The 26,481-nt window shown below is 39.8% G+C and overlaps 1 protein-coding gene across 2 annotated transcripts; it reads left to right on the forward strand.

The window, feature by feature from the left end:
- On the forward strand, positions 1-26,481 carry HTRA3 (HtrA serine peptidase 3). Of its 2 annotated transcripts, XM_013959924.2 has the most exons (9): positions 1-810; positions 9,838-9,937; positions 11,777-11,999; positions 12,684-12,878; positions 15,516-15,548; positions 16,329-16,443; positions 22,594-22,642; positions 24,442-24,537; positions 25,477-26,481. In XM_013959924.2, exons 1-9 carry the CDS (start codon positions 387-389, stop codon positions 25,640-25,642), a joined length of 1,401 nt encoding a protein of 466 aa, XP_013815378.2. In that variant the 5' UTR covers positions 1-386; the 3' UTR covers positions 25,643-26,481. The 2 variants fall into 2 exon arrangements, with proteins under 2 accessions (XP_013815378.2, XP_067153289.1); XM_067297188.1 differs by lacking the exons at positions 22,594-22,642; positions 24,442-24,537; positions 25,477-26,481 and adding an exon at positions 19,629-19,932.

The following is a 26,481-nucleotide window of genomic DNA, read 5'->3' on the forward strand; positions in this document are numbered from 1 at the left end:
GGCGCGGCTGCAGCGGGAGGCGGCGGCGGCGGCGGCCACGTCCCACATATAACGCTGCGGCTCGGCTCGCCGCTGCCCTCCCTGCTTCCCGCGGCGGCCTGGAGAAGGCGCTCCCCTTGCGCGGCGGCTTGGCCATGGCTCGGCACCTCCGACCTGCGAGCTAGTGCCGAGGAGCCGCTGAGCTGCCGCGCTTCTCCGATGAACTGACCTAGCCTTTACTCTGCAGCTTTACGCCTTCGCCCCCTTCTTTCCCTCCCTCTGCCGCTCTCTCCCGCTCAGCGCGCAGAAGCCCTGCTCGGGGGAGGGGGGAACCTAGCATCTGTGCATGCCCAAAGCCTGACTGCTCGCTGCCCCTTCCCCGCCGCTCCGCTCCGCAGCCCGCCAGGATGCGGGTGTCGCTGTTGAGTCCGTTGCTCCTGCTCTGCCTGAGCCGCGGCCGCGGCGCCGCGGAGCTGCCGGCGGCCCGCGCCAAGTGCCCGGCCCGCTGCGATGTCTCCAAGTGCCCCAGCCCCAGCTGCCCCAGCGGCTACGTCCCCGACCGCTGCAACTGCTGCCTCATCTGCGCCGCCGGCGAGGGCGACTCCTGCGGCCGCAAGGAGGACCCGCCCTGCGGCGACAGCCTCGACTGCCGCTACCCCATGGGCAAGCGCTTCGCCAAGGGCGTCTGCCAGTGCAGGCTCAGCGCCCAGGTGTGCGGCAGCGACGGCCGCACCTACGACAACGTGTGCCAGCTGAAGGCGGTGAGCCGCAAGGCACTGCAGCACGGCCTGCCCGCCGTCGCCCAGGTCCAGAAAGGCGCCTGCGAATCGGGTAGGAGCTTGGCGCGGCCTCGGCCTGCTGCGGGGGACGACGGGGAGGCGCGGGGCCGCGGGGCTCGGCCGCGTTGGCGCTCCTCGTCCCACTCGCCACCGCCAGCGGATGCGGCCTAAGGGAGCGGTGGGGGCTCGGGGCCTTTCCAGGTGGGGCAAACCCGCCTTTGCGATCGTCCGTTGGGGCCAGGGCCTGGCCCGAGTGCGGGGGAAAGTTGCGCCTCGGCTGCGCGGCCTTGAGCGGGAGCGGGAGGCTGCCCGGTGGGAGTGCGGGGTGGCCCGGCCAGCATTGTGTTCGCGTCGTTACTTAACGTTGGTGTTCGCTTGGTAGGCGTTCCAGTGGCATCCCGTCACTCCGGGCTGGAAGGCAAATCCGTTGCGCCAAGTCCGGTGCAAACGGGTCGGGCGACCCGAAAGTGCTCATGCTCCCGGGCCTTCCCTGGTGACTGTGTTTGGAAGTTAATTTGATCAGCCTGGCAGGCATCTCTAGCGAGAAAACATGTGTTAGAGCCGTGTAGCTGAAACAGGGCAAAAAAAAGTACTAGGCAGCATCTCAAACATCATCTTTTGTCTCTCGTATTTCCTTCTTACGAGAGGACATAAAACCATAGTCTTGCGGAGTCTAAAGAGCAAAAACAATATCAGTGAACCTCTTTTACAGTTTAAAATGCTGATGCTCGGATATCAGGCAATCTCCTGTTTGCAATAAGTATTAGGGCCTTTGCTTCACTTAGGATATCGTAACATTCTATGCTATCTTCAAGCTTGATGGTTTAACTTAAAGTTTAGTAATCACTTTAGTGATTTTTTTTGTTGTTGTTATTAAAATGGTTCACTTTCTGGAAGCGTTAATTTTGCTTATTTCTGTTAGCATACTTTCTCGCATGTTATTTTTACAGTGTGCTTCTACTGCATTTGTAACAATTCTCCTGGGAAGAAGAGTCGTATGTTTAACAAGGTTTTAAATCATGCATTGGTGCTTCTGTTATGTCAGGTGAACCTTTAATTACTCTGTTGTTCATAGATGGCAAATTTGCTAAAATCACTGGGAGGAGTGAGAGGGAAAAGGAAGTGTTACTGTTGTTAGCCTTTAAGAACTGCCCTGTGAGGAGGGGACCTTTCATATCTGCATGTCTGCATATATGCATTACTTTTCAGAGCAGGTAAACTGTGGCACAAGGAAGGAGGAGGTCAAATGATATTCCTAAAGTCACTTCAGGCATATCTTGCAGAGCCAATAATATCTCCAGAAGCCAGCACGGAGCTGCAGTGTTCACTCTCTCAATCATTTTGCAATGATAAACTGCTGTTTGCCTGTTTTCATCTAAGCATCCATTAGCTTTAGTTCTTTTAATATTTGGTTGGAAGTCATCCACTACAAAATAATTAGAACGTTTAAACAAAACTGGCAAGCTCGCCCATATCTAAGGGCTTATGGAGTGCCTGGGGTTTGGTACATATGACATTTTCTTTATGGAATTCTCCTGAGTCTACCGTAATCAGCTTAGGAATTTAGAGCAGTGAGGTAGAGGTGACATTTTTTTCAAGCAACTATTTTAGTGCTCACTTTATTTTGGCTTTATTTTTTGTCCCAGTAAACCTCAGCTTAGATGAAGCATCTGGTTTTCTGTGAAGTTTTAATTTTTTTATTCAATTCTACAGCTGCACAAACTCAAGCTCAAAGAAACGAAGTGTCTTGCCCAAGGTCAGACTTGAATCGGTAGTTGAGCCAGGAATAGAACTTGATTAAGGTTTTTTTTTGTTTTTTTGTTTTTAAACAATAACATGCAACGGCTGTAATGAGAGGGTTTAGAAGAAAATCGACAGTTTAAAATTACTGTCGAGTTTGTCTGTTTTCCCTGTTCATGAAGGAAATCTGGCCTCAGATGACTCAGAGTTTGGAGGCCCCGAGTTAGTTACAAAGTGAATCCAGTTTTACTTAACTGTACATATATTAAAACAGTCCCAGATAGCGGTAGCCTTACCTCGCATGACTTGGCCTAGTTTTCAGAACATGCAGAACATGAAAAAGCAGTAGTAGATCCAGAAGGGAGGGAAGGAGAGAGGTGCCCAGAATGACCAAGGAGGTGATAATTGCAGAAATGACAGAACTCAGAAGTATTCTTTCCTTGCGAAAGGCCTGGATTAGCATGAAGAACGCCAACATGCCGAACTGAAAAGTGTAGATGCAGTGCATTAAGGGGAAATATACTGCATGGAGATACAGGAACTAGTCTATCATTGGTGTTCTCCAGTAGGACCCATGCCCTGAAAACCACTGCTCGTACAATTAATCTTATACAGCTGAGCAGGCCCTTTGACTTATTTGAGATACTAAGTAGTCATCAGGACTTTTAGATGAGCTTAAACTATATGCTACGAATAATGTTTTTTTCCCCTTCAGCACAAGATACCTTAACGATTTTTCTGAAACACCTAGTTTTTACCTGTCTTCTGTCACAAAGACCTATATACAACTATAACAGGCTAGTGTGTAAGTAATGGCATAAATCTTTATGGAAGACAAACTGTAATCAAAGACCTGCTTCTGCAGAGCCCTATTTCCCATTGTAGCAAATTTAAGTTTAAACAATGTCACTTATCAATCTATGAAGGTGTTCGAATCTACACACAAAGAATTTGTGAGGTCACCTGCAACGACCAATTTATGTCAGACTTCCCTGCGCAGAGAGCTGTTTATGAGCCCTCAGTACAATGTTCTCAGTACAGTTAATAATTCCCTGCAATATTGGTTGGGCTAATGGTTTCTATGAAAACATTTCAGATGTCAAATGAAGATTTGGATTTTCTAATCTAGGAAGCAGAGGCAAAGGAAAAAATTTTTTTTGAGATATTAAGGTATTATTCTGTTAATGGAACAAAGTAACTAACAAGATTGATTAGAAAACTTTTGAGGAAAGACATTCCAGGAAATGAGTCCTGTTGGTTTCGATACTGATCCTTCGCAGGGTTATGTCTGAGAATGTCTGTGCTCTGAACTGTATAACTGAAGAGACTGTCAGAAAGGAGTCATGATGTAAAGTCTTAATTGTGTCAGTCAAATCTTTGCAAGACATGAGTCTAAAAGTTCAGTTCTCTAAAACCCACCTGAAAATACAATTAAAGCATAAGCAGAATTATTGCACACAGTTCTGCCTGGGGTATTTGGAATGTGCATGTGTGTAACCTTGAAAGTGTAGAGAAACAATGGAGCGCATCATTACTTACATTTCTGAGAAACTGGCCCGGTAAAATATATTGAAGTCTCCTACTGGTATTATTGTCATCAGAACCTAAGGCTCCCTCCAGCTGTACGTTTTATTTAGGGAAATCCATTGCAAGGTATTGGCTGAAAACACACACTCTAGTTGCATTCCTTTACTGACTGTTTTCCTTATGTCTGTGTTTGTTTTGAGTTCCTGCAGATGAGGATGAATATTGTTTAGTGTTTGCCATATTCTGAGTATAGCACTTCACTGTTTTTGTGAAGGACCGCTAACAGGAAAGAGATGTTCTCATCGTATCTCCTTGTGCAAGTCACTTGGGAAGGAGGAATAATAAGCTTTTAAAGTCAGTAAGCAGTTGAGTGTCTTTGCAGGAAGGCATGTGTCAGTCCGTCTCCATCTGGCCGTTGTGACTTCTGCACTGCACAAGAAAGCCACTTTGGTGATGGTTCACCAAATTGTTTTCATCTGTGCACAGTAGATATCCATTGAACAAACAAGTTGCCTGAAACATAATGTAGCATTAAAGTCACCAAGGCTTTATGGTCAGTGCACAGCTATGCAACTTGATCTTAATGCTGAATTCATCAGAAAAGCTGCCCATGAACTTATGTTTCCAGCAGATGTTTCTGTTTTTTAAGCAGAGACATTATAATCTTTTATTTGTCTTTCATTTCTTTCCATGAAAGCACAGTAGGGACAGTGTTTATCCCTGGTGATCAGATCTGCCAGGTTGTAGTCCTCCCTTAGACATAATAATTTAGCTGAACATGCAGATCTTTTCTGAAGCTAGCTTTAAAAAGAGGGGGTGGGGGAATGACCTCAAAAGAATGAGTTTTCCAGGCTCACAAATTCTTAATGAATGTAAAATTGTGGGTTTTAATGTGATGTATTGTCTTTAAGAAAGCATTAAATATGGTCTGATTTAATTCTACAGGGAGTAAGTTGGCAGCTATTCAGACACTTTCAGTATTCAGCAAGTGTAAACCGGTGTAACTTTATTGTCTTCAGTGGGACTATGAGAATTTATTTCTGCTGAAATTTTTCTCAGTTTTGTTCATACTACTTAACTCCACAAATCTGGTGAAGTTGCTCCTGATTTACAACAGTGTTAATGAGATTGGAGTGCATCTGTTCCTTCTGCAACTAAGTAAATACAAAGCTATTAAATGAACTCATAGTCTGTAGATGCACTAGTGAATCCAGGAAAGTGTTAAGCTGATAATTAAGGTGACTCCCACCTGACAGACACTTAGTTTTAGCCATGTAAATCCCATGTAGCTGAAGTGGGTAGAGCTGAAAATGTAAGATCAAACTTTACAAAATAGACTGAACATCTTTAACTCCAATTTATTCACTAACATCCAAGTCTGGATTTCATGCTTTGTGAGAGGTGCTGATTGCTGAGACCTTCTGATGATCTAATCACTTCATTTAAATGATAAAATGGGAGTTCAGATCTGCTGAAAACCTGGCTGATTTGTGGATTTGGAGCAAACTGGAAAAATCTAGTTCTTTCAATTAAAGATGCAGATAGCTAAAGACCTGTACCTTATAAATATGCTTTTGCTTCAAGTGCAGCTTGCTCGAAGCTCCTTTCATACCTTGATTATTTTAAAGATAGTTAATTGGATTAAGTGATGGCTTTTTGCCATGACAAGTTAACCTTGGTTAATGAGATAATTATGAACATGTAGTAAAAACACCAAACATAATGGATGTTATTGAGAGACCTTCTGAAAAAATATGCAGCATAATGGATGTTATTGAGAGACCTTCTGAAAAAATATGCAGCAAATCTCAGTATGTCAATGGATCAAAACATGTGGAGCTTTTACATTCACAATCCAGCAGAGGTCTGAGAGCTGTACAAAAGCCATGCGAGGCAGCAAGAATATCTGCAGGGAAAAAAGTGAAGGAAAAGATCCTAGGACTATCACACATGTCTAATTTTATGTTGTAGTAAGAATAATAGCAGTAGCTAGTCTCTAACAGTTAATACAAATTCATGGATAGATTGGAGGTCTGACATAAGGCCCTGATTCTACCACTCCAGTTCTAACATTTGTTTGCAGGATGACCATATACACCTTATACAAGGTAGTACATCCCTCCTCAGTTTCTCAGGCTGTAACACCTTCCTTTTAAAGTATATTGAGGACTGCTGATGAAGATCAGCTGTGTGAGAATTGTGCACTACAATGTTATTTATCAATTATTAAATTCCCTTAAATCGGATGGGGGTAGGGAGGGACAAGAACAAATGTTAGTTTGCAGTTACTTCTTCCCAGTCCATAGCCTGAGCTTTCCTGTGTGGGATGTCAGATAATGTGTTTAAGGGTGCTTATCAGTCCCAGCTTGCAGAAAAATATTTGAGGGATACCAGCTTCTGTGTAGGCATCTCAAGATGGTAAGTTATCTTTTGCCAGCATTTAGTTTCCACAAGCCACTAGTGAGAACAGCTCATCTCTGATCAGGCCAGTAGATCTTCAACTAGACCTTTTCTTGCAAAGTTTGCATGTCTGTTATTCTTGATCTTTCTTTGTTTGAAATTTCCCATTCCTCCAGTGAATAGGGCAGATTTGGATTCACCTTCAGGTCTGAGTGTTCTTGTCTTCTGTCCCCAGCTCAGACTGATAAATGCTTTCACAGGCTTTGCTTTGGTTTTACAGTTTCTCTCTTTACCTCATTTATTTTCTTCCACTCTTTCCATGTTTTCATTCATCCGCTGTCTCTGTCAGATTTTTTTCCTCTACCTACCCCAAATCTCAGCTGGAAAGGCACTGCCACCCATGATGTTTTGCTGGTGGCTCGACAGGAGTGGTGTTAAACTGACTTCTTTGGCAGGCTTCCTCCTCTGCTTTTCAGCCTTGTGCTGTGCTGTGACAATTTGGCACGGATAGAATAGTTCAGCTCTCAGCTAATGCAAACTGATTTAGTTGCTCTGACTTATGTAGAGCTATGCTGCTTTACACCAACTTGAAAGCCCACATCTACCATGCTTTTTTCCCCCCTTATGCCAGTGTATCTCAACTGAGGGTCTAGCCTACGGTCTTCTGTAGACACATAGTCATTTCTATTAAGATAAATGTGATAATGATGTTATATCCCATCAGTGAACACTGCTGTGTATGCAAACATTTAAACTCATGTCACTAGACTTCAAAGGATATACTGCATAATCAGGCAAATTGCTTGTGATCTGAAGGTAAGATAAATCTTCAGTGGCTCAGTAAACAAAATAAATAACAGTATATTGAGCTTGCATTTGATCGACCTCTGTAATTCCTGTATGCAGTCTCTCTTTTAAACTAAGTACTGAAAAAAGCATATTCAGTTGGTTAGAAGCGTTTTTCAGAGTACGTGAGAATGTACATAAAATAGGCTCAATCTATTCCTGCCAAGTTGTTCCTTCTGTTTATACCATATCATATAAATTTAGCTTGCTAAATGTAAGCATGGTTTCTTCTCAGAGCTAAATCCCATGTCCAGTAACAGGAAGAAGAACACTCGGAGCTCTAATGAAAACTGCCTAATTGTCTTGATCTGATTCCTTTAATACTTTTTTTTTCCCCCTTGGTACTCGTGTTGTATCCATTCCATATTAAGTTCCAAAAATTCCTGTCTTTGCTTCAAGTCTCTTAGTTACTGTGATAGTGTATGATTTCTCACTTTCTGACTCTGTAGGTCCTTTTAGACTTTATTGTGAAGGCCTTTTGAAAGACTAAGTAAACTGTTAGAACTAGTTCTCTGTTTTCCACTATCTTAGGAGTTCATTTGAGGAACAGGATAGATGGGTGAGACATCTCCTTTTTGTCAGTCGGTTAGACTCCATTGTGCTTCAATCTTTGTACTCATTCCAAGTAATTTACAAGGTTTAATGGACAGTCAAGCAGCTTTAGATTTGCGTTGGCCAGAGTGATCTTTGAATTAAGAACTACACAGAATACCAAAATGCATGAGAACTCTCTCATTCTCAAATTTCTTCCTCCTTTCTTTTCTGTATTTCTCCTTTTTGTGTGATGCTTATCCTTTTCTCTCTCACTCACTTTCCATGGAGAGACAAAGGTAAAGGACAGCTGAAGAAAGAAAACTATATATTTTCAAAAGATAAACTATCTGGACTCATTACTGTGTTATGCTGTCTAGAATGAGGGAAATCTAGAGCCCTTAAGACCAGGTGTTAACTGGGAGTGCTGGAGCTACTGTGGAGGTAAGTTCATCCTTCAGTATGAGTTGAATCTCGAGCAAATCACTGATCTGATGGCACAAAGTATGAGTTCTAAATGATATAAACCTTTCAGAAGTTAGAGCATATCCCTCTTCATTAAATGGCAGTAAAAGAATTATACCTCCTGGGACAAATAGTGTGCTGTTGCACCAGATTTGAACAAAGCCAAAAATGTTACTCCTGTATCTGATTACAACTTGCTGACTCCCTTCCTTAGATCCCATAGTTAATTTTAAAGTATCAGGCTGTGAACATGAAAGACTGCTGTAGTGTTATGTCCCCTAACATATGTTTAACATATGTGGTGATATGCCCTCTTATATTAGGGACTGCAGATAAGCATGACATTCTAGTACAAGAAGTATTACTACTTTGGGATGTTGTAATATTCCAATCCTGGATGCTGTGGGCTTTTTTCCCCTTTAAGATAGTCATTTCATGGGACTGCCCTTCAGTATTCATAATTGTTGTGTATGGTGCTATTTAAGTTAGTACTGAACTGTCTTCTGCCAGAATGCTTAGTATTTAGTAATCTATAGTTACATTGTGATAGCTTAGTTGTGAGCTTGCAAAACTTTTTAGGTGCAAAAGTTATCATTTACAGCAGGTTTCTAATGTGTCTACTTCAAAAAAAAAATCCTCATTTAGGTTCTAAATGCAGTCCTAAGGCGCTGCAGCGGTTATTCAGCGCTTGTTAGACCACGTCTAGAACACTGCATCTGGGTTTGGGACCCCCACTACAAGAAAGACATTGATAACTGCAGCGAGTTCAGCAGAGGGCCACCAAGGTGGTTGAGGGCTCTGGAGCACATGTTCTGTGAGGAAAGGCTGAGGAAGTTGGGTTTGCTCAGCTTGGACAAAGGACAGCTTCAGGGTGACCTAACAGTAGCCTGCCAGTGCCTTTGGGGAGGTCATTGAGAAGACAGAACCAGGCTTTTCACAGAGGTGCCTGGTGAGAGGATGAGAGACAACAAGCATGAGTTTTATCAAGAGAGGTTCAGACTGGATACAAGAAAACCCTTTTCCCCATGAGGATAATGAAGCAGTGGAACAGGCATGCAGTCTCCATTCTTGCAGGTTTTCAAGCCTCAACTGAACAGAGCTTTTGAGCAACCTGGTCTGAGTTGGTAGCTGAACCTGCTTTGAGCAGGAGGTCTCTCAGGAGACCTCTCAGGAGGTCTTTAGTCCAGCCTCTTTGGTTGGACCCTTTCAAGTCCCCTCCAACCTTCCAACTTGGTTGAACTCTTTCAGGTCCCTTCCAGCCTGATTTGTCCTATGATCCTATGTATTTTAGCTAATAATTAGTAGTTTTGCTGAGAAAAATGCTCAAGATAAAGCTTGGAGACTTCCAAGAAAGTTGGAGAACTTACAGCTAAGTGATTCTGCTGTTTAACTTTCTCGTGATCAAGCAAAACACTGAATAATTTTGAACAGATCTTAATGACTTCAATTGCTTTTCCCAAATCTGGTTGGAAACTATCCCAGTATGAGAAATTCAAAGCACGTTTATCTCACTTACTTGGTTAAAAGGGTGTTTTCTTATTAACATATCCAATTCTTTCTGCTAGTATAGGTCACCTACAGTCCAGCAGCCCAAGATACAAATTTAACTTCATAGCAGATGTGGTGGAAAAGATTGCACCTGCAGTTGTGCACATCGAACTTTTTCTCAGGTAACACTTTTAACTCTTTATATTTTAATTGCATTGTTTAACAAGGGGTTACAAAGATTTTCCTTTTCCTCCTTTTGCTGTCAAATAGAACAGTGCATTAACTTTTGTTTTGAATTACTGATGTTCAAAAATACTTTGAAACATTACAGCAGTCTCATCCACAGAAGCAAGATCTAAAGATTACAAGAGTGAGATACTGTATGAAAATTACCATCACCCATTTGTGTGTTCTCTTCCTGTTTAGTAGGTTTGTTTTATTGGGCTTAGAATCTTTACAGTACCTTACAACAGATATTGCCTGCCCTCGAAGGCTAGATCAATCTTCTCTGGAGGTCTTTGCAGTCTTCACAACAATGTGGTGTCTGTTGGGTTGTGTTTATTACGCCAGAGTTAAAAAACAAACAAACAAAAAACCCCTGCCAAGTACAGAAAAGTAAACTGGAAAAACATAGTACTTTCTTGCTCATTCCACTTTCAGTGAGAGGTAATGTCAAGTGATTTTCTTTTGTCAGGGAGAACATAAGACGTATCTTATTGACCATCTGTAATCCACCTAAACATATAAATGCTTTTGATAGATATAAAAAAATTACTAAATTTGCTGACCAAGACACAACAATATTAAGTATACTGAAGCTGGAGCTAAGGAGGCAGATTTAAACATCAAGTACTCAAGACAACCTGCTGTCAGAACAAATTACTGCCAATGTTACAGATACTCCATTACCTGGATATCTTTCTACAAGGGATGCTCTAATTTTGCATGAGCTTAAGAATTTCTTGGAGTATTTATATAGCCTTTTCTTTTCTTTTTTTTTTTTTAATGTAGGACTAAGCTAGATAATCAGGCTTTTAGACCTGGCATTGTGCACATGGTGATTGGTCTTTTAAGAGAATGTTACAGTTGAAGACCTTTTAGGTCTTTGCATATGTTCTTAAGATTACTTGTTCCTTCCCTAAAAGTAAATGTTTGCCCAGTGGCCTGCTGGGCACTAATTGTGATACTGCCTTCTGCCTGGGATTGGCTCCAATTCTTCACTGCTGAATAGCCCAGAACTTTCAAACAATTTCCTAATAAGGATCACATCTTGAAAGAAAGATGAATTTGTGAACCTTTTCTCATTTTCTACTGCTAAGGCACTTTCTGTTCCCCTAACGAATCTAAGGTGACTGCAGCAATTGTCCACAGGGAAAAGTCATAGTACCTTAAACAGTTTATAAAGTCTTTTAGCTATTTTAGTGCAGCAAATGATATTCCCTCCAAATCTTACCCATTGTTAGTGTTTTTCATTTCTTCTCTCTTACATTCCTAGTCCTTTCAGTCCACAAACATATTTTTTCCTATCCTTGTGCTTCAGGATCCCCTGAGACCTCACCATGTCCTTTGCTCCTCTGTCCAGCTGCAAGGTTCCTTCTTCTTCCCTGGGCAGCTCTTTCCCGTTAGAGGATCAGTCCATTTGTCAGCCCTGCCTGTTTCCTGTCATCATTTTCTTTCATTACAGAAGCAGGTGGTGAAGTTGGATGAGCTCCTCTCTCTTCTTGTCATCTACCTTTTCCTCTTTGCAAGGAAAACTTTAAAGATAGAATTGAAAAAGAAAAGGACTGTGTGATCTGCCAGTTGTCTGGAAACTTCAGTTCAGGTCTCCCTGGCTGACTAAAAGCAGTCCACAGGTTTTTGGGAAGTGATCCTTTCTTTGTCAGTATTTTATATTTAATTTTTTAAGGGCTCTAACAGGAGTCCTCAAATGCTTTGGTATTTCTTGGGATGAAAGGTGGTGAATAATTTCTAATGTAGTCTTTTTTCCCCTTATGAGTTATAATTATTTATTTTTTGTACAGGCACCCTCTCTTTGGTCGAAATGTCCCCCTTTCCAGTGGATCTGGGTTTATTATGTCTGATTCTGGTTTAATTGTGACCAATGCCCATGTGGTGTCAAGCACCAATGCTGTATCAGGGAGACAACAATTGAAAGTGCAGCTACAAAATGGAGATACCTATGAAGCAACCATCAAAGACATTGACAAGAAATCTGATATTGCAACAATAAAGATTCACCCTAAGGTGAGTGTTCTAAACAGGGGAATGAATGAATTTGAGAGCCTTATTTCAGTTTCTTTTAAGTACAGACTGATGGCTGGAATACATGTTTAGGGATTCCTTGGAAACAGATTTGGAGATAATGATGTTCAGAACAAACTACATCTGTAGGCCTGGAAATCTTTCATATCTTAGAATTAAAATTACTATGTCTCTTCTGCACTAGGAACTGCTAAAAAAGAAAAAATAATGTGGCCCAGCTAATGTGTGGCCAGATTCTGATGCCATTAGCCAAAATAGTCCCTGTCTTCAGGCAGTCCTTCTAGCTTAGCATGTATGTGGACTGTAACGTGGTATGTAGTGTAGTAGGAATGGCAGACTGTCAATAGCCAGTTTGCACACTAATTCTATGGGGAGGAGGAGATACAGTCTACTGTAAAATAGGTAAATCTGGTTCTGAATCTTGTTAGCATTTTTTCTGAATGAAATTGCAAGGTACTGCTGCTAGTACTTTGTTTCTGAAGACAGTTGAAAGCAGTAATGCCCTACATTAGTGTGATCTGGCTTAAGTTTTGGGCATATGATAGTGAGTTGCTCTCCCATTAATGTAATGGACAGTATGCCTTCCTAATTTCTTGCTAGTTTTTGATCTTTTTAGTCAGGTTATTTTCAGATCTCAACTAAAGCTTCTTCTTGTGTTTATTTAAGAAAAAACTGCCTGTATTATTACTGGGACATTCTGCTGATCTGAGGCCAGGGGAATTTGTGGTGGCGATTGGAAGCCCATTTGCCTTACAGAACACTGTGACAACAGGTATTGTCAGCACTGCTCAGCGAGATGGCAAAGAACTTGGCCTGAGGGACTCTGATATGGATTACGTTCAGACAGATGCTATTATCAATGTAAGTACTAGGTATGCAAGGGGCTGGTCCTGGGACCTTGAAATCCCCCCTGTTCAACAGGGAAGTGTGTGCTCTGAAAGATGAATTCCCTAATTGAAAGGAGCTTTGTTAAAAAATCAGCGACATCCCCTTCTTTTTAAAGAAGACTATATGGTGTCTGTAAGTTGCGTTCAGACATTAGCGTTGTGGAAGGGTTGTTAAATAAAATGGCCCTCTCTGAGGTTGTCGGCAAAGATGCCATGTATGACAGACCTCTCTCATTCTGTAGATCTCATGTGCAGTGACATATGGTTATACAGAACAGCAGTAAATCAGTGTTTCTCTCTGTGCTTGTTCAGCTAGTCTGGCCCAGCAAGCTGTAGAATAGAGCCAGTGTTTTTCGCCTCCATCCATTAGAGCCAGATAGAGTTGTGAAGTTGATAGCATCTGCTTGGATTTATTGTCAGGAAGTCCAGGTAAGAACTTAGAAAGATGTGTTTTTTTTTTTTCTTTTTTTTCCCCTCCTTATGTGCATCACATACCCCAAATAAGAATCTAGATGTAAAATACCTTAAAGCTTGGGATACTTTTCAGATTTAAGGCTCTATTGCATTACGTGTTTTTTAGAAACACATGAATACGAGAAAATAATATCCCTTCAGAGCAGTTGGAGGCATCCAAAGAGCTTAAGTGAAGTCCTCATATGTGTATATAACTTGTGGTGATTTTAAAGAGTACTGCATGCATATCTGAGGTAGAAAACAGCCTGAAATCTTACAGTTTAAATCTGTTATACATTAAAAGGAAAATATTTCCAGCATTTATTTAATGGCTCTGAACACCAAACTCAGCATAACAAATCATAATGCTTAGGATTTTACACATGCAAAGCACTTCACAAATGTTTATTTTCACAGAGTTTTTGAGAGAAATTGTATGGAAAAAAAACAATTACTTTTTTGCACCAAGGTGTGACATTAAAGAGAGTTTTCTCAAAAAAAATCCTGTATGATTCAGGAGCTGAAGCTCTTAAGACATTTAACTAGTATTAGTTTGTTCAGTTGCACGGGCAAATAGAAAAACTTATGCATAATGGGTTACTTGGGAGCACAAACTAAATTGGTGGCAGAGCCAGAATTAGAACATAGGATTCTTGACTTCACGCCTGTGCACATTCCTCCGAATCAAACTACTTCCTTGTATGTGCTTAAGCATTCATTGCCCTCAAAAGCTAACAAACCAGTTTAGACAAAGATAGCAGAGTGAATCAGGTAATACTAGATTAAATGGAATAGTGATAGTAGATGAGGTAAGGAAAATGACAATATATTTGAGTTGCTTTGCCATATGAGACTACAGAATATGAAGATAGTCCCTGGCATAGGGATGCTGTGTGCTTAGCTGATGCACTAGTTTTCTCCTGAGAACGGGAGGAGTTTGAGAGCTGCTCTATTCAGAGCATTCCTGTGGCTCAGCCAAGACTGCTGCAGAAATGTGCGTGCAGCTGCCTTCTGAGAAATGCTGGGACAGCAGGAACATGGGGCAGGAGAGAACAGGGCCATACATTCCTAAACGGAGCTATACTGCATATACCAAAGTTCTTCCATTATCAGATCCTTCAAGCAGAGAACAAATGAATGAAAGATGATATGCTGAAAATCGTCATTGTAAGAGTATCTGAAAGCTGAAAAAAAACACTATCTTGGTTCCTTTGTGTCAGTCAGACATAAAAATCAAATGTGTAGCCCCTGATCACTGAAAAGAGACAACATAAAAAACTGATCTCTCTTTTTAAACATGAACTTTGAAGCTGTTTAAAACTTTATTGTCCGTTTTATTCTTCTGAGAATAAATAAGGTTTGCACAGTGCTATCTAAGTGTAAACAGTTTAGATGGCTCATGTTGCTGTCATGCCTCACTTAGGTTTTGTTTATTTTGAGTGGTGAGTTGCTGCTCTGGCTGTTTGGTAGACCTACTTAAAAATCCTGGCCTCACTCGAAAACAAACTTGGTGAGCCAACATGAAGATGGACAAGAAACTTCTCCAACTCCCACTTCCTGTAGTCCTGTTTGGATTTTTCCTTTGAAGGCCATTAGGTATTAGGCAATTTAAAACTGCTAAGAGCTGCTATATGCTCTCCCCAGAAGTGGTTGCATCTCTGTGGTTACCAAAGCAGTCCTTGCATAGCATCTACCTCACAGCAATATGCCATGAGTAAAATTGCAAAGTGCTTTGTTCTCCTCTGGAAGAGAATAAGAAAGACTGACAGTATTGCAAACCAAAGTGATGAATAACACCTCTTAAAAATCATAATAAACTGAGAGGACTTCACTGAAATATTATTTTAAGCAGCAACTAATTGTTTCAAAACTTTGTTCTAACAGTATTCAGAAGAATAAAAATACTTGTTGTAACTTCTTAGTGATTCTCCTCTAAATTATGGCCTAATTCTTTTGAGTGGTAAGTTGGTGCTCCTAACTTACAACCTGTTTCTAAGAAGAAAAAAATCTGATCATAAGAGGTGTGAACAGGTAGAACAGGCCTAAGAAATGCCTTGCTTCTCTTTCATTTGCTTACCAACAAAATATTGCTTGAAATGCAATTTTCAATTCTTGCAATGGCACACTAATTTATTGTTTCCTTATGTCACTTTTACAGTATGGCAATTCTGGAGGACCTCTAGTTAATCTGGTAAGTCCAGGTGGCTTGCTTTTTAGTTTTTTTTGTTTTGTTTTTCTTTATTTTTAGATCTAGTTTGAAATAAGTGGGAGAATACTTGTGCTTATTGTGAAAATGGAAGAATAATCTGTGTAAATTACTACCCAGATGATGCACGGGGGTAGCAGGGAGTGCTCTCATGGCTAAATTGTAAAGGCTTATCGATTATAATAGCTTCCAGTCATTCAGGCTAATCGTGGGCAGATACACTGAAAATTCTGTGATTCTGTGATTCTGTAATACAAATCACGTAAATCAGGTTTCAGTTCATACATCTTTGAAGAATATTTCTGTGGAGAGCAGAGGAAATTTTGCACAGCAGGTAGGAGAAGGGGATCTGGTGGGAGTAGCTATGTTGTTTCTGAAACCTGGGATGCAGGGCAAAGATGGGATCTTGTTAATCCACGCAACAGATTATTTTAAAATAGATTGCTTTAAAGCAGCACTGACTTCACAGTTCAGTGAACTGTTGCTGTAGTGGAGCTGATCACCTGCTCAGTGGAGGGAACCTTTTGCTGAGTAGTTGGATGAACCTTGGATAAACAAGCTGTACTGTAATCTCTTTGGCCATCACCGTTAAATGAGAGGCAATGTGAATCATAGCCCAGACTCTCTCCTAGAAATAATGTTTATTTCTTGAATGATTACAAAACTTTTTAAAATTACCTACACCAGCTTTTAAAATAAAATGCTAGGTAGTGAGTTGAACCCTGTGCATTAGGAGCAAATTTATTGGTTGCTGTCTCTTCACAGGATGGTGAAGTGATTGGAATTAACACTTTAAAGGTTACGGCTGGAATTTCCTTTGCTATTCCTTCAGACCGCATCACTCAGTTCCTCACAGAGTCGCATGACAAACAAAGTAAAGGTAAGGTCTGCAGGAAATACTGATGCTGTCATCTCCCAATTATTAACCTGATCTCTCAGGGAAAAGCCAAAAGACACACGTCTGGGGTCCTGGTACTGAAAGATGCAGCATTCTTTTACAGTATAGGACACCTTATTGTTATGTATGGACTTGGGCATAGAAGACAGCTTGTAGAAGTGGTGGTGAGGTTTTATTACTCAACCCTCCCCCAAAGAATAGATAGTATCTGTATAAATCTGGGAAGAGGGACCTCCAAGGATGGTGAGGATGCAGATAAGGCATCACAGTCTCTAATAATCTTGAGAACAAATGGTGATTTGATCAAGGGGTCTTATCCTTCTCTTTCACGTGTTGTGCAAGCAAAAAGGTGTACTGTAGAGAATAAGATGTAGACTCTCAGAACGACCTGATCTGTCTGAGGATGCAGTGCCTGTGCACACTGTCTGTGGATGTGTGTGTTTTTTGTTTTTTTTGCCAGGGTCATCTACAGCTGTGTTACATAATTGGATCTTGTGATAGGTTCTCAGACCTCTGTGGAAGAAAAGCAGTGTGCTAATTCCTAAACAAACACATGGTGGGGGGGGAAGAAAGGGCCCTGCATGCCCTAAAGAGCTTATAAATCTAAATATATCAACAACTGAATATTGTAGTACTCTGGACTTTCCTGTTGTGTGTCTGTCTCATATGCATAATGCTGAGACTCTGACCAGATGGCATACGACGTGCTGTGCAGCCAAAGCTGATCTAGTAATGCTTCATCCACGCCAAACCTTCTTATCTCTTCTGCTTGCCAGTTTATCTGTCCACACTCTACTCATCTCGTATCATGCCAGCTGGCTGCTGCCCTTCTTGAATCTTTTTGATATTACTCCTGTCTCCGCTTCAGTTCATCCAGTTGCTGATGTCAGAATTGTTTCCCTACACTATTCCTCTTGGACGGTGTTATTTCAGAAACTTCCCTTAGTCTGAGGTTTCAGTTATGCTTCTGCCTTTGCATTTGAGACATCTCAGTTCTGACATGGTCCCCTCATCTATCTTCTGCTACATTCCTCAAGTCAGATTGTTTTCACTACCAAAGTTGATGAAACAGGTTCAGTTAACTTTGTGCTGAAAAGTGCATTTCAAGGTAGCCGACATAATTTTGCTTCAACAAGTCAATTATTTGCCCAGCTTTACTAACTATCCCCATTGGCTTCTGTGAAAGGCAGGCCTGTATCCTTGGCGATGTGGCCATTCAGAACCAAACTGTTCATCTTAAAAACACTGAGGAGTGATGGCTTACACAGCAGGAATGGCTCTAGAGGGTGAACGCAAATCTTGTACTGAAAGTTCACCACCTGCCAGCAGGTTCCTAATGACTGGGGCTGGGAAGTCAGCGAAGGCTGGATATGAAGCCAGCCACCTTGCTCTCTCAGACACCTTTGCCTCCAGAGAGCGAGGAACCCTCTAGGCCCAGTTTGAGGGCCTAGAGAGAACTTTGCCTGTGGACCTTAGAAAAAATAATAGCGAAAGATTCAGGTTTATTTTATGATGTTTGTGAACCTTCTGACCTAGCCACCTTCATCCTCCAATTTTCATCCTCATTCCTTTTCTTTTGATTATGACATATTTGGCTCTTAGCATCAGTCTGATTTTCATAACTTGGCACACCCTGGGCAGAGGCAGTTAATTTTTTTTAATTAAAAAGATTTCTTTTTTTTTTAGCCTGTCTGAAGTACCTCTAGTACTTTCTCTGAAGGCAGAGCAGTCATTTAAAGTCCTTGATGCATAGGGAAAGGAACTTCTAGTAGATATTTTTGCTGTATTTTAGATTTAGTTTGCATTTTTTTGGCCTTTAGTAATAGTTTTCAGGTCCATTGTATAGGCGTTATTCCCTGTCATAACTGTAAGCAGAATTTTTGGGATGTTTTTGTCATGTTTTCGTTTGCTCCAATTACGTTTCAGTAGTTTCAGTGGGATCCACCCTTATGGTACAATTAGGTCATATGAAATAAGTTTAAGGGTATTTCCATTTTGCTCTAAATATCATATTGCCTAAAGATGATAAAATTCCTTTAGGAAACAGCCCTTTCCAGATTCACTCTGGCACAGAGGAGATATTCAGGATACTGTTCAATAAGCTTGACCTTAGTCTTTTAAGTCTGAGCTGATCAGATAACTACTAGTTTTATCTACCCGTCTACCAGTTTTATATAGAAGGCATACATTTGTGAAGTCCCATCCATTGTATATAACTGCAAATGTATAATCAACTTTTGTACAGGATCAAAAAAAAAAGTAGGGTGAGAATGGCATTTGAATGAATTATTTGGATTAATTATTATTACCCAAATATTGTGTATTACCTAATACGTGAGTAATACTCATATAACACCCAAAGTATTTTTGACCAACAATTTATCACAATCTGCATAGAGATATTTATCCACTGAAAGGTCTGAAAACCTTTGCTAATTCTGGATTTATCAGTAAAAATGTCAACCTTATTTTATAGTTAGAAATTATTAAACTGGTGCATGAAGTTAAGTGTCTGCATCCATATCTAGATTTTAACCATCTGCATGTTTTCTCCTTACTTCTGGAAGTCGGTCTGTATATTTAGGCATCAACTGACTTTACCTCAGTGTCTTTTGCTAGTACCTCTAGGAATTTCTCAGTTCCAATCTTAGCTCTGCCATGTACTACTAGTTAAGTCTTCGGCAGAGCAGTAAAACCACAGAGATTTCGAACATGGATACTCTAGGATTAAAGACGGCAAATTAGTAGTGTGACAGCATGTTAGGGAGAAAGTCCAGCCTAGGAGGTCAGCCTGCCCTCTCATATAATATCAGTAGAAAAGTGAATAAACCCTGTTTCAAGATGGGCAAGGAGAAGCAGGAGAATTCTGTACTGGCTGCATTCAACAAATCATTTGTGTGTATCTGCAGTTACATCCTTGGAACATCTTATCAGTTGTGAAACTATATGCTTGCCTATGTATTTGTGTCATTCTTACCAATAATTATTACCAGTAGCCATGAAGGCTGCTTAGGAGGCTTTCTGAGTATACATGTAGATTCCTGATCAAATTCTGCTATACAGTTTATATAGAAGGTACCCTGCACGTATGTAATTCAACATTCTAGACTGGAGTTGTTTTCATGGTTTCTGTTTGGCAGCAGAATATCTTTCTTACATACTTTCAGGACTGCACGTGCAATCTGCAAGACGATCTAAGTGCAAAAGGAGTGAGCAGAGAAGTAGGAGTTTTGCCTGCCGCTTGAATAAAAAGTGCAGGATTCGTTCCTTCACTTGGAGATCATGGTGATATCCTGGCCCCACTGAAATCAACTGCAATGGGGATACTCATGTGCCAAAGATACTCATGTCTATAAGAGTTTGAGTAACTGGCCCCTTAATTTGAATCTCTCAGTTCTTTTTGCCACAGTTTATAGCACTCAAACACTTCTGTCGTCAGCCCTTGTATCCGTCTGGTTTGTATGTGTCTATTGTTATAAGCATCAAATTAAAAAAAAAAAAAAAAGTAAATGCTGTCCTTACTGTTGATTTAAAAAAATGTCTTTCAGAACAGAAAGCTCCTTAAATTGTCAACTGTTTCTAGATACTTGGGGTCAGTTGCTTGTGACTTTCTATTAACACAAAACAGGTTCAAGTTTAGACTAATGGATGAGGCTAGTTTGCTCAACTTTGTACCACTAGCATGGCACAAAGCACTTACATCCAGCCTGGTGTTTACAAAAGCTAAGTATGTTCTGTACATCTCCCTCTACCATGCTGTGTTCCAGCTTCAAGCTGCAATGGTTTCGCGTCTTTTGAACTTGATTGTTCCAACATATTAGCCTTCTTTTAACTACTACTGGGACTTCACCCTCGTGACATGCCTCTTAGATTTAGGACATCACTTTATTCCAGTTCTCTTAATTATTTTTTCTTATGCCTCATGATTGCGCAAACTGCCAAGATGACAGGTCTTGAGACTTTTTATTCACAGAGCAGATCTAATACGACAGCGGTAGTTCCAGGTGCCACATACTGCTCTGCCAATGTGACTCAACCCTGACCTCAAAATGTCCATCCCTTGGGGTGATGAAATGTTGTCTGTGCCCATTCAGTCTCTGCTGATACTTCTTATAAAGTGGACAATTATATTTCCTCTACTCAATGTTGATGGAAGCTTTATTTTTGTGTAAGACATTTGACTTGGGTTAGACTTAATGGAATGAATTTTTGCAAAAGAAAGTCTGAAGTTCTCCTACCTGTATTCTGATGTAGGAAATGGTTGGGAGGGTGGTGGTGGGGAGGAATCTAGACTCTACAGATGACTTCTGCAACTAAAATAACACAACATACTGACTGCTAGACTCCCATTAACTTCATAGCTATTAGTTTATGAAATAATCTTTTTATTGTTATAGTATGAACCACTATTCTAAGTATATCAAACTCATTGTGGAGAGACGGTTGAAGGCAGTCTTAAATTTTGATGCATGGATAGGGGTAAAATCATATGCAAAGTTGCCCATAGATGACATGAGACCTTTAGTAGCAAATAACTCTATAGTTACTAGATTATTTTTTTTTTCCTCCAAAGCCTTGTTTTTACACGTGTCATCAGCCACAAGGAAAAAATTCCCCTTTAGATCAGCAGTATTTCTGCTTGTGGTTTTCCATTCTTGCCCAATCTCCCCCTTGTTGTTTTGTTTCTTCCAGATCAATTTTTGTCCCTCTCTTCATCTGCATTTTCTTTCAAGTAGCCCTTCCTAACTCAGCCCCCAGAGTATGCATTATCATCCTACATCTTTCCGCATCACACAGGCCATGACCAGCAGCAAACCGTTTAACAGGGATAATAAACTGTCACCAGAGAGTCTGTCATTTATATGTCTCTGCAGTTTGACTTGCAGACAACTTTATCATTTAACTGTCCACAGTGGGGAAAAATTTATTTTTAGCTGGGAGAGTTAGAATGTTTGACTTTTTTTAAAGTGAAAACTTACCTTTTAAGGATTTGTGTGTGCTACATGGACACAGACATACAAAGAAACGTGAGTTCACTAGTTCAGGCCCACACCCAAAGGTTTTGAGACTTCAGTTTAAAGTAATAAGACTTCTTCATGGAGCCCTTACTGTAGCTGATTTTGATCAGATTGATTTCACTTTAAAATACAGGAGAGCCAGAAGGTTTCAGGGAAAAGCATGCATGACAATTGAAGATACAAGGTTGTCCAGGGTGTAGTAAATCCCATGTTTTAGTACTCGACATTTTCACTGACATTAATGGGAATATTGGACATGCATAACACTCAGGACTAGATCCTTAGTTTGGGATTATTTTTCTTGGAAAGAATAAGAGTTAGAGGAGACATCTCCTTTTCAATCTGTCTCCTTATATGAGAATATGGAGAATCTCAAAGAAATTGTGAAGTAGTTATGCTGGAACAAGGGGAAATATTGTTTAATACCGGATGTAACTAACTACTGAGGCACTCACTCCAGGAAGTCATCAAAGTGCATTTGTTCATAAAACAGCTGTGCAATATCTTGTCTACTAAAAGCCAGTTGCAGAAATGTGTCACTGTTCTTGAAGAAGTGAATTTCCACCATTTAAAATTTTATAGAGTCCTGGTTAAGGTCTTTAATTCATTTTTCATTCCTTTCGGGTAGAAATAATGAGCTGTTTGCACTAGAACTTGGTGTGAGCCTTTCAGTTTTATCTCTATGAGGATGTCTTTTCTCTGAAAGGTGGAAATTTTAATTTCTTTAAATCTCATTCCTACATTTTAATGAGAACACCATATGATTAAATTATCTCAACCAGTTTCAGATGAGATGGTATTAGGTTATAAAATTTTCCATTTATTAAAGTCATGTGATACTGAATCACAGAAATTTTCCAGAATTTCCTGAAGGAAATCTTTTATAAAGTGGAAACGAACTTCTCTCTCACTGGTGAGGTAGGGGATTCTCATTCCATACACCAAGGTTAGGCAAAAGAAAAAATGACATCATTGTTGATACGTATGATTTGTGTTTAGTTTTCTTAAAAGCTGTTACATCCTGTTTGAATTGGCAGGTATTTTAGGTCATCAAAGAAACTATTTTTGTTAGTTTTTGCCTAAATTTCTTAAATACCTTCTGTATTATTTTCAGATGGGAAGAAGCGTTTCATTGGCATCAGAATGCTGACAATAACACCTGCGTAAGTATCTTGGAAAAGTAATCTGTATAATTGTTCCTAGAGTTAATTGCAAAAAATGTTCAATAGGGGGTTCAGAACTTCATTATTCAGCTTTGGTTATAAACCTTTCTAGAATGCAGATGTGTGTGTTAGCTTCTATGAAGCTTGTGAACATTTTAATGGTATTGGTGTAATGTATGTTCTGAGACTTGGAAAATCAGTCAGTCATTCTGTAAATATTGATAATGGTGTGTGCCCTGTTGATAACTGTGGGAAGTTAGGAAGAGCCTGGATACATTTTTTTGTTTGTTGTTTTGTTTTTGACTGGGATGTCTGGAGTTGCACCAGGTTTTAGGTGTGATTTAAACAAGCTGCTGCATTTAGGTGACTGTGTGAGTGCCTATAACAGATTAGATGCCTGAGGGTTTGGCAGTAGTTTTATCAGTGTCAGTGGAGGCCATATGTAGGATTTGGTGTCTAACCATTAATTTGAAACAGAGTGGTTGCTAAAGCACAGAAGTAAAGCTTTGTGTCCTCTGGTTAACAAAACCAGAATATGGACGCCCTCCTCCAGCTCTTTACTGCCTTTTCTCTCTCATACTGCTTTGTGTCTTGTTGTTACCCGGACATATTCTGGGATAACAAATGAGGGTTCTTACGCTTGTGTCCTTTCCCACCAGTAGGCACATTTCCAATGTGGCAGTAGACTACAAAATTAAACAAGACAATTTCCAGCTGGGGTAGTAGTCAAAGCCATCTTTATTTATTGAGTTACACTCTTGCAGTCCTCCCAGAAGGGTCAGATCCTCAGCTGGAATGAATCAGTGTAATGGCATTAACATCACCAGACCACCACCAATTGAGAAAAATTCAGGATGCATCTCTAAATATTGTGATGTGAACATGGCATGAGGTTTTACTGCTTTTGTGGTGTCTAATAGAGCAGTGTAAGATGTCTGCAGGCCAGTTTTCAAGAAAATACTATTGTGTTTGCTTTAGACATTTAATTATGTTAGCTTCCTCAATAAAAAATAAAATGAAGCTGTGTGCAGCTATTCTGGCATCCTTTCCATCTGAGGGACCCAGATTCTCATGACAGACAACAAAGTTATCCATCGTTAGTTTAAAACTCTTTCTTACTATAAGTGGGTTTTTAACTCGCACTGTATCCAGGCCTGACATGAAGTCATCTCCTCAGAAATGTGAGTATGTTTTTAGAGTCTCTATTTTGCTGCTGGTTCCTGTCTTATTTATAAAGACAAGCACAACCAATTTTCTTTGTGAGAAAACTTGAAGAAGCTGAAGCACTACTTTCCATGGAAAATTCATAATTCTGGTCACCTAGTTGATGACGGAAGTTGTCAAAAGCAGTGTTGTCCTAACTAAAGACATGCAAAATAAAAGAAGCAAAACCATTAGCAAATTTCTGCCTTATCACCAGTGTTAATTCTTTGGAGCAAGAATGTCTTTTGTCCCTGTGCAGCCCCTAGGACAGCGTGTGTGTGGGAGGGGCTCTCTGTGCTATTGCTGCAAATAACAAAAGTCAAGCTCTTGCAGTAGATTTAGGTGACCATTAAATATAGCATGTTTTGCACAGGTAAGTGTTCTTGACTCTTGAAATATATTGGTTTGGATTGGTCTGTTACTTGTTTTATTTAAGTCCAAGTTCCCTATGTTGTCAGCACAAGAATGAGAGGCAAACAATTACCTGTTATGTCATTTATTTGGGGGCAAGAAAAAGAATAAGGAAATACTTTGAATGTTAATGCTTTTATAACACTAGTGGAATTAAATGTTATATAATTTTGATCTTCTTTTAGCTTGGTGGAAGAATTGAAACACAATAATCCTGATTTCCCTGATGTCAGAAGTGGAATTTATGTACATGAAGTTGTTCCAAATTCACCTTCTCATAGGTATGCAGAGCACATTATTTTCTTAACCATATTTCCAAATAGATATTTCTGTTTGTATTCAAGCACTTATTCATACCAGTCTTGATTTGTATTTAAAAAAATAAAATTTGTGCCTTTTGGTTAAAAAAAAATCATTAAAGTACTTGTGCTAAGATTTTACTCAGATTTACAAAGGTGAAATATTTCAATTTCAAAAATTCTCAAGTGACACTGTAAAGCGCTAACAGTGTGCAAATTTAAATAAGATCCTAAATACGAGCCAATTTTGCCTTTGAAAGGTAGAGTAGATATTAATAAATAGAAACTGAGTTTAAAAAGCAAATAGAATTGCATTCATGTTAGGCATTGCCTGAGTTATTGTCTGAGACAATTTTTTATCCTTGAGGAAGAGACCATTATACAGAAAAGTTGGAAAATAAATAGTACATTTTTACAAATCATTTTAGGAATTATTAAGAAGATGCAAAGGTAAGAAGAGCAGCCATTCTGGCTAACACTTGAGTGGCAGGAAAGAAATAATTTACTTATAATTCAGTTGATACACTTCATTTGTCTTTAAATTTTGCAAATAGCTTTAATTTCTGCTGTGTGAAATAATGTACTGTAGAGACAGAGCCATAGTCTTTCAAATGGATGGAGTCAGTCAGTCATGCCTAAAAGTCCTTTCTATTTCTACAAAACAAAGAGAAAATAGACTACTTTTACTATCTGTTTGCTGTTTTAGAAGAAAATCTTCAGTGAAATATTCCAAGTCTGATTTTGCATTTAGTGAGCATTACTCATTAGTCTGCCTCTATCAGAAGTGTGAAATTACCCTCCTATGGAAACTAAAGCAAGCCAAGAGTATGACATCAGCCAAAGAGGTGGTGAATAGCCTTGGTACTATTTTTCTGGGTAGAATGCATTCTTACTGCTTTTTTCTTCTTTCTGCCTATGCAGAGGAGGGATCCAAGATGGAGATATCATTGTTAAAGTCAATGGGCGTCCTTTGATGACTTCCAGTGACCTGCAAGAGGCTGTGATGAATGAGTCACCTCTACTACTTGAAGTTCGAAGAGGAAATGATGACTTGCTATTTAACATTGAGCCTGAAGTTGTCATGTAAATAGAATTGAGGAAACTCCCATCATAATTAAACTCACTTAGTCTGGAACACTAGATACCTCCTTTACAGCTACAGTAATTATACTTCCTGTTGACTAATGACAAGGTGGACTAACTTAATTGCCTGAGCCATTTCTGTACATAGTAGCTAGAACGAATTGGATTATGCCATGTATAGAAGATGCAACTTGCAAAAAAAATTTAAGAATTGTGTTCTGGAGAGGGAGAGGAGGGGAAAAAAAATAGGTAGCTGGTAGAAATCGGGTCCACTTCCAGTTCCTGTAGAGTTCAGAGCAGATTCAGTTCTGCGGTTTGAAAAACCAAAATATTGCTGAAAGTGAGGAAACATGCCAAAAGGGGAATTTTTTCCTAAATTACAGTCATGGCTGCAGCAGAACCAAGCTATTGCAATGCAACATTGAGCTTTTTGTGTAACTTTTTCAATGTGAAACTAGTATTGGCAAAGCTTGTATTTGTTCTTAGTGCTTGTATGCTACATGTCAATGGAGATAGATTAAATTTGTAAATATTGAAAAGAACAAAAATGGTATCAGGCTATAGAGTGTTACACCTAGGTCATGCAATTTTGGAATATAGTAAATGATTCTTATAGAATTAATGCCTTATTATGTATAAATCAAAACGATGTGCTGAACAAAGTTAAGTTTGAGAAAGTGCACAGGTTTTTTTTAAATTTGATACAAATTAGTTTTGCATTTTACCAGTAAGCTTTGCTGTAAAATTGTTATACTACTTTTGGCTTGTACTGTGTATGTGTCTACTGTAAGGAGATAAAAGTTTACACAAATAAAGTGTTGCTGTAAACCTCTTTTTAAACAA

The sequence above is a fragment of the Apteryx mantelli genome, chromosome 5 (assembly GCF_036417845.1).
Source record: "Apteryx mantelli isolate bAptMan1 chromosome 5, bAptMan1.hap1, whole genome shotgun sequence".
In the NCBI taxonomy this organism is placed as follows: Eukaryota; Metazoa; Chordata; class Aves; order Apterygiformes; family Apterygidae; genus Apteryx; species Apteryx mantelli.